General features: G+C 43.6%; 1 protein-coding gene across 2 annotated transcripts in view; it reads right to left on the bottom strand.

The window, feature by feature from the left end:
• Positions 1-1,927: 1,927 nt before the first annotated feature.
• LOC115147232 (ras and Rab interactor 2) overlaps positions 1,928-8,743 on the bottom strand; it is a 46,938-nt gene continuing 40,122 nt past the window's right edge. The window contains exons 12-14 of one of the 2 annotated variants that reach the window (XM_029689346.1): positions 7,614-7,745; positions 6,081-6,244; positions 1,928-5,300 (exon numbers count right to left, since the gene is read on the bottom strand). In XM_029689346.1, coding sequence (XP_029545206.1) covers positions 4,953-5,300; positions 6,081-6,244; positions 7,614-7,745 — 644 coding nt within the window. In that variant the 3' untranslated portion in view covers positions 1,928-4,952. Of the gene's footprint in view, positions 5,301-6,047; positions 6,245-7,613; positions 7,746-8,743 lie in introns of both variants that reach the window. The other variant, XM_029689347.1, reaches the window with a different exon arrangement.

The following is an 8,743-nucleotide window of genomic DNA, read 5'->3' as shown; positions in this document are numbered from 1 at the left end:
AGAAGGTGACAACAGTTGCGATTATTCGCTGTTATGGATACAGGTATCCTGAGGGTGTATCCTGTGTGTGTATTTCTTTTCTCTCCTTCTCCCCTCACAGGTGGCAATCATCATTCCCCAATCAGTCATCAATCAATCGCTAATCAGAAGACACCTGCTCCTTTTCCATTACGCTATCACATCCCTTTCCCTTGGTTTAAAACCCCAGTCCGTTGTTTTCTCTGGAGCTCGATCTCTGTGTTTCAATCTCTCTGTCATTCAATATCTCTCTGTCTTTGTAAACTCAATCTCTCTGTTACTTAATCTCTCCCTCTCTCTTGTGTTTTGCACCTACATGTCACATTTGTCTGGTACCTGTGAGTATTGGTTTGTTAAAGTGTTGACTGTTTGTTTGATGGTGGGAAAAGGGGGTAACAAGACAAGTCGCCCATGGGCCTACATTACACGTAGGAAAACAGTGTCAAAATGCACTAGTTAGAACTGGGCGGACCACCCACTGTATTTTTGGTTAGTTAGCTGGCGGTTGTTGAAGCAGGTAGACTAGCTTATGGGTGTTTTTGGATTTATTGTTTCTTTCCTTTCCCACACCCCATTACCGTGTGTTTAAACAATAAACCATTAGTGTTTGACGGTAGATTTAAGTTGTCTGTGGTTTTTGTTCACACTGTCCCTTTTCACTATTATAATTTGCATGAGTTATGTTACGGGTCTCGTTTCCATCCCCCTTAGACTGCAGGGCCAAAGGGATTCGCAAATGGAAGAAACACAAAAGAACTGTCAATCTCCCTCGGCCTGGGGCTCCATGCAAGATCTCACCTCGTGGAGTTGCAATGATCATGAGAACGGTGAGGAATCAGCCCAGAACTACACGGGAGGATCTTGTCAATGATCTTCAGGCAGCTGGGACCATAGTCACCAAGAAAACAATTGGTAACACACTACGCCGTGAAGGAGTGAAATCCTGCAGCGCCCGCAAGGTTCCCCTGCTCAAGAAAGCACATATACATGCCCGTCTGAAGTTTGCCAATGAACATCTGAATGATTCAGGGGACAACTGGGTGAAAGTGTTGTGGTCAGATGAGACCAAAATGGAGCTCTTTGGCATCAACTCAACTCGCCGTGTTTGGAGGAGGAGGAATGCTGCCTATGACCCCAAGAACACCATCCCCACCGTCAAACATGGAGGTGGAAACATTATGCTTTGGGGTGTTTTTCTGCTAAGGGGACAGGACAACTTCACCACATCAAAGGGATGATGGACGGGGCCATGTACTGTCAAATCTTGGGTGAGAACCTCCTTCCCTCAGCTAGGGCATTGAAAATGGGTCGTGGATGGGTATTCCGGCATGACAATGACCCAAAACACACGGCCAAGGCAACAAAGGAGTGGCTCAAGAAGAAGCACATTAAGGTCCTGGAGTGGCCTAGCCAGTCTCCAGACCTTAATCCCATAGAAAATATGTGGAGGGAGCTGAAGGTTCGAGTTGCCAAACATCAGCCTCGAATCCTTAATGACTTGGAGAAGATCTGCAAAGAGGAGTGGGACAAAATCCCTCCTGAGATGTGTGCAAACCTGGTGGCCAACTACAAGAAACGTCTGACCTCTGTGATTGCCAACAAGGGTTTTGCCTCCAAGTACTAAGTCATGTTTTGCAGAGAGGTCAAATCCCTATTTTCCTCATTAAAATGCAAATCAATTTAACATTTTTGACATGTGTTTTTCTGGATTTTTTGTTGTTGTTATTCTGTCTCTCACTGTTCAAATGAACCTACCCTTAAAATTATAGACTGATCATTTCTTTGTCAGTGGGCAAACATACAAAATCAGCAGGGGATCAAATACTTTTTTCCCTCACTGTATATTCATTCCTACTTTAGTCCAGCATGGCAACAAATGGTCACTAAGGTCAACAAATGAACACCATAATAGGGAAATTGAGTTTTAATGGGTGCAATAGTCAAAGAAAGGCTACAGGGCTTTTGGGAGAGGACACCCAAATACCATCTCGCATATGTTAACCCCCACCCCCCCATTTCATCAACTTTCTTTGCATTACAATTCGAAAAATAAATAAAAAAATCCCCCAGAACATATACATGATCAGAAATACAGTTTGGTTGGTTTAGCAGTAGTGTTTTAAGCATTGCAGTGTCATAATTAAGTGTCATAATATCATTCGAACATACTAGATATCCGTTTCTACTTGTCAGATTTGAATACAGCAAAACAGTGATGGAAAAAATCATGCAGGTGTTAGCAATCACAAAGTGTGTGAGGAGAATTTCTGTATGTGCAGTATTAAAATGGTTAGAAATGGTTATGTTGTAACCGAATGATTACCATTATATCAACTGACTGTACAATACTTATCTCAATAAAACTGTTGACCGTTCCCTTTTTAGAGATCACCAAACTCTCTCAGTAAGACACGCTAATACTGACTGAGATGAGATTGTACTTTCTTAATCCTCAGGGGGAAATTAGTTTAGATTGTAATCTCTTCTCAATAGCTGATAAGGAATCAGCCAGTGACCCCTATAGATAAGACAGAAACAAAAAGAGTATATTCTCGTCAACCAATACAATATCAACTTTCTAGTACAACTTCGAATACAGTCATTCCCATTTGCTGAGGCAGCTGGTATAGACAAACGTTTAGTTGAGTCAATTCAGATTCTGTCTCCAAAATATTTATTGGTTTAATTTACTGGCATAAAATCGAACGCCATGTGGGGGAAATGATCTCAGGAACACACTGGTTATGTTTTCAATCCAAATAAAATAGAATTTTCCTATAAAAACACAATCTACACTTTTACGTTGTCTCCAGTTGACCAGCAACTGCAGCAAAATAATAATACAAAATGTTACAGAAAAATATATTCACTTGTATAATTTGATATAATTGCATTTCTTATTTCAAAAAAGCACTCGCACATCTGAGTTATCTGGTTGCAGGTGCGAGGGAATACGATAACCTCAAAGAAAAGAGAAACCTGCACATTGCTCTTGCTCTTATTAAAGCGTAATATTTCAAAATAAGTAATACCAGCAAGAGCAGTGTGCAGGTTTCTCTTTTGTTTGAATATAATGGCGTTGCAAATGGCAGTTAGGTTGTAGACTCAAGAGTATGCAAGTTGATATGATGTCCATACTGCTGCAAGCCATTCTTCAATTATCTTATAGGGGTTGCCAAATCCACATGAAAGTCCAGCCAACCGTCACAAAGCATCTGTTTAGCTTCTTCACACATCACACCAGGACAACTAGGCACAGACGTCAATTCAATGTCTATCGACGTTGTTTCAACGTATTCTTTTTTTTTAAATGACGTGGAAACAACGTTGATTCAACCAGTTTGTGCCCAGTGGGGTGGCTCAATTCAATCCATTTCGCTGAAGTTCAAAGTTATAGCGCGATTTACATTTAATGGCAATGTTCCCACGTTTATGGAGACTGCATTCATGGTAAACTGCATTTGTCGGCTCAATCAGAAATTGCCTTTAAATTTCAAGCATGCTAAATGCAGGTTGGCATTTATTGTCATGAATCTTGCCATGGAGTCAGCTCTACATAGTGGTCACTAGCTGGCACAGCCACAAAGTCATAAAAACCTAACCCTAACCTTAACTCTAACTTTAAACACACTGCTAACCCACATGCCTAACCCTAACCTTAAATTAAGAACAAAAAGCTACATTTAGTCTTCATACATTTTTACGAAATAGACAATTTTGGCTTTGCAGCTGGCCCATCTAGCGGAAATCGCTCACTGCTGCCCCCATGGCAAGACTCATAACAATAAACGTCAACCTTCCGCTATAGCGCTGAATTTTGGCGATACGGATTGAATCGAGCCCCAGAAGTAATGTAAAAGACAACTGTGAGATCACACAGTCAGGTCATCCCATTCTATGTGTTGACATGGACAGAAAGCAGCAGCTCTGGATTTGATTCTGGGTGCCAGTACTGTTAAAATTCAGGTGCAGGGGCTCCACAATACTTTTGAGCTAATATTCTATAAGAGGAACAGGAGCTCAAGCAGCAGAACATTTGAGGTGCCGGTACTCAGCTCCGATGAGCTCCTGCCCAAGTCAAGCACCGGAAAGGAGCAGAAGCTCTGCGTTCTCTAACCAGGTCCCAGTGTTAGAAGAAGACACAGTCAGATACACTGACTTCTTCAAGAGGAGCATGCATGTACATTTGTCCTTGTAGCGAAAACAGACAGTGAGGATGTGATGTAAGAGAACTTCCTGGTCCGATGACCTCACAAAAGAGTCTGGACAAGGGTGTTTCTTAAAAAGTATACTTCAGGCCCCAGTCATACTACTAGAAACTTCAGTCAGTTCTCAGAGCACGCGTATCAGAGTATGGAGGGCTCCTGTGGCGGCCATTTTGTGCTCCTTCTTTAGGAAACACAAAGTCCAAGCTGACCCGACACTGGACTTGACCAACCAACTCCTGATGCTCACGTGCCGTATCCCTAAAAAGAGAGTGAAATACATGCAGACACCAGACACTTCTCTCCACACCTGCTTCCTCTTTCTGTCTACTTTTAGAACAATAGGAACTACTTTTTCCATTGAGTAGTCTAGGATCCCTTCACAACACACAGCAACATTCTCTGACCCTATAGTTGAAACATACAGTGCATTTTTTTCAATTTCCGCCATTCACTACCATTCTATGGATACACCTGTGCGGTGTCCATAGTAGGACATCCTCAGTATCACCATTCAGTATCATTCCCACATAACCGTGTGGTGTCCATATTAGGACTGCCTCAGTCTCAGCAGTCAGGTATTGTGTTGTTCCACCATCCATCAGTGCTCTCAGGTCTATGTGTTCTGATGTATGAGTCTGAATTGTCCCTGTATGTGTTTGTACACTAGTGAAAAATCCAATGTCCCCTCTAGGGATCAATAACGTTTTATTTCATTTCAATTAAGTTTCAGTCATCCAATTGGCTAGGCAGTAGGCAGTTGCCATTGTGCTGGTTAGCTGGGATAGCTGGTATACACAGGTTAAGGTTGGGCACTCTGCGGTAGACAAAATGGAAGGGTTGCGAGTTTGGGTGGCTGTGTATCTCTGCTTTGATTCGCTGGGGGTGTGTGTCCGGGGCAAGCTGCTGACTGGTTGCCTCAGTGATGAGAAAGAGGGCGTGGTTCTCGGGGTCATGAACTTTGAACTTGTAGGCGCAGAGCGAGCATACTTCTTCGGTGGTGGAGTACGGGTGGACTAGGAGGGTTTTGGCTGTGCAGCCGCTGTTGACTTCTTGTAAGGCGACTCGCAGGTAGTTCTGAAGGAGAAGGGATACAAGGAATGTGATACAGGTATCATTGATTCAAAAATACATTTATGCAAACATGCAAAACAGATATAAAATATACACATGCAAAAACACATCGGAGAAAATGGCACAAAGAGAGACAGAGAACATAACACGGATATCAGTTATATGCAGGTGCACATGCAGGATCAGAACTGAGACACAAATACACAGGAATGTTTTTTTTTTAAGACACACAGGGAGAAAGATGAAGTAGCTCTGATACGACTCTATAGCCTCTATTAGTTTTCTGGCGTTTACAGGAAGATACAGCCATTTCAGAGCGAACAGAGAAAACCAAGACAATGGGTCATTAGCGCACAATCACATGCATTAGATTAGTCCTATCTCATCTACCTATCAGCTTCCTTCTCAATCTCACTCCCTTCTTGACCGTCCCTAACCCGGAAATCAAACACATATTTTTCTTCCAAAAGTGTCTTCATAGTTCCAGATCATTTTTGAATACAGATCCAGATGTAGAGGGATAGTCTCGGCATGTCACCACTGGCGTTTCTCATGCAGATTGGTGTTGAGTGAAGTTGCCCCTTGACGCTAATCTTGGGTCAGTTTTGCATTTCCCCCCACTAATGGTTAAGGTTAGGATTGGGGGAAAGAAAGCTGATCCTAGATCTGTACTTAAGGGAAACTTCACACTGGAGCCATGCAGACTCAGTCCCCGTCTCGGGGTGGGGGGGGGCGTTCTTTCAAACTCACTGCCTGGGGGTCAGATGGGGTTCAGGGCGATACCTGGAAGTCGTCCACGGAGGGTGCCGTGCGCTGGGCGGTGCGTCGGCGGTGCCACTGGTGCAGGGTGTCTCTGGCCTCGGAGCTGAGGACCCTGGCTGCCTGTTCCTCCTGGAAGTTCTTGATGAGAGCCATGGCCCCGTACGCACTGGTCAGGTAGTAGCCACCTGGGAGAGGGAAGGTTGGGGAGAAGGGGAGAGCAGGCAGTGAAGGAGGAGACCCAGGAAGATAAATATAATACATGTCAATATGGACATGCTGTAGTTTGATTGTGTAAAGCGTCTGTGTGTAGCTGGTGAGATGAGTCAGGCACAGGACAGCAGATATGAGTAATGAAAGCAATTTTACTCAACTATATCACAATACACGTCGTATAAATACAAGGCCACACATACAGACCGCAATACAATAAACAATTACTCACAAACAAACATGGGGGAACAGAGGGTTAAATAATGAACAAGTAATTGGGGGATTGAAACCAGGTGTGTAAGACAAAGACAAAACAAATAGAAAATGAAAAGTGGATCTGCGATGGCTAGAAGGCCGGTGACGTCGACCGCCGAACGCCGCCCGAACAAGGAGAGGGACCGACTTCGGCGGAAGTCGTGACAGACTGTGGACGTGTTAATGTGTCAACGAGGCTATACGAGGTGGAAAATGACATATATACGGTTTGTATGTTGGTGAAGAATACATTCTGGTGTATACGTGAGAATATCGCATTGCACTCCTACAGTGTGTTTGGGACTGAGAACAGGACACTGGACTAGAGGAAGTGCCCTGGTAAGATAATCATCAGGAAGCCACTAACTAGAGGGACAATACCTTTCCAAGGGAACCCACCCACACCTTATGAACATTCCCATTCACATCGTCTTCCTGTGGAACAAACTTGTTTCCTACCAAGCCTGCCTTCCAGTCTGGGCTTGAACTTGACCTGTAGTTGCCCTGCACGACCTGAACTAACACATATGCATGGTTATGAACTTGATTTTGAGATAAATTGCATGTTTATTGCAGAAAACAATGATGTTAGGTAGAGTGTACTAAGATTCTAGATGTAATTTATTATAGACCTGTTTAGATCTAATATTACTGTGAGTTAAAGTGAGGTAGGGCTGTGTTTTTACTTTGGTTTATGATACGGACACACTGGAGAACTGACCAGATCGTGTTGTCCTGACCCAACTTCCTGAAGTTGGACTATGATTGGGCCAGGCAGATCTATTGTCAGTCCAGACACTGCCTCCTGTACTGCCTCCTGTACTGCCTCCTGTACTGCCTCCTGTACTGCCTCCTGTACTTGTGTGAAGGTGAAATCTATCACCACAAAACCTTGCAAGACGGATAGTTCACTGGGTCGCTTAGCAGCATGACACACAACACGAGCTTGGCTCATTCTGACAGATAAAGGTAGAGATAGATCAGTTGGAGGAGAGACAGACAGGTAGACCTCCCCTCTTCAATGATCAGTCCATGTAAACTGTATACTGTGGTATTGAATCCAGTGTCATTGTGTGATGGTAGACCTACCCTCTCCATGCAGCAGTGAGGGGTCCAGCAGCTCCATCATGTAGAGGATCTCAGTGTCCAGCTGAGGCATGTCACACTGGGCCAGGACATAGGTCAGCATCGGTAGGAAGTCATCTGCTCCATACATCCTCCCTGAGAGAGAGAGAGAGATTATTATTATTTGTATGTTAATATTGTACATCTCCAAAGTAAGCTTTGGCAATATGTACATTCTTACGTCATGCCAATAAAGCAAATTGAATTGAAGGGAATTGAGAGAGAGAGTGGAGAGAGAGAAGAGAGAGTGAGAGAGGAGAGAGAGAGAGAGAGAGAAGAGAGATAGAGGAGAGAGAGAGAGAGAGGGGAGAGAGAAAGAAGAGAAGAGACGAGAGAGAGAGAGAGAGAGAGAGACAAGCGAGAGTGAGAGAGGAGAGAGAGAAAGAGCGAGATAGAGAGAGAGAAGAGAGATAGAGAGAGGAGAGAAAAGAGAGAGAAAGAAAAGAGAAGACAAGAGAAGAGAGAGAGAGAGCGGGAGAGAGAGAGAGAGAGAAAGGCATGTCACAATGGGCCAGGACGTAGGCCAGCATGGGCAGGAAGTCATCCTCCCTGTACATCCACCCTGAGAGAGAGTTACACAGCGGGGAAAGGCAAGGTGAGGTATAGGAAAGGTGTGGTCAGATGAAAACACACACACTCAGAAGCATGCAGATAAAACAGGGTTGGGGGTCAATAGAATTTCAATATAAAAAAAATATATATTTTATCAAACAGAAGAATTAAGAAAAAGTGATTTTTAGTTTCCTTCCTGAATTTACTGAATTGAAATGGAATTGATCCCAATCATGTACACTGCTCAAAAAAATAAAGGGAAAACTTAAACAACACAATGTAACTCCAAGTCAATCACACTTCTGTGAAATCAAACTGTCCACTTAGGAAGCAACACTGATTGACAATAAATGTCACATGCTGTTGTGCAAATAGAATAGACAACAGGTGGAAATTATAGGCAATTAGCAAGACACCCCCAATAAAGGAGTGGTTCTGCAGGTGGGGACCACAGACCACTTCTCAGTTCCTATGCTTCCTGTCTGATGTTTTGGTCACTTTTGAATGCTGGCGGTGCTTTCACTCTAGTGGTAGCATGAGAC

This window comes from Salmo trutta, chromosome 14 (genome assembly GCF_901001165.1).
Source record: "Salmo trutta chromosome 14, fSalTru1.1, whole genome shotgun sequence".
NCBI classification, from domain to species: Eukaryota; Metazoa; Chordata; class Actinopteri; order Salmoniformes; family Salmonidae; genus Salmo; species Salmo trutta.
This window is presented reverse-complemented; position numbering and strand designations above follow the sequence as displayed.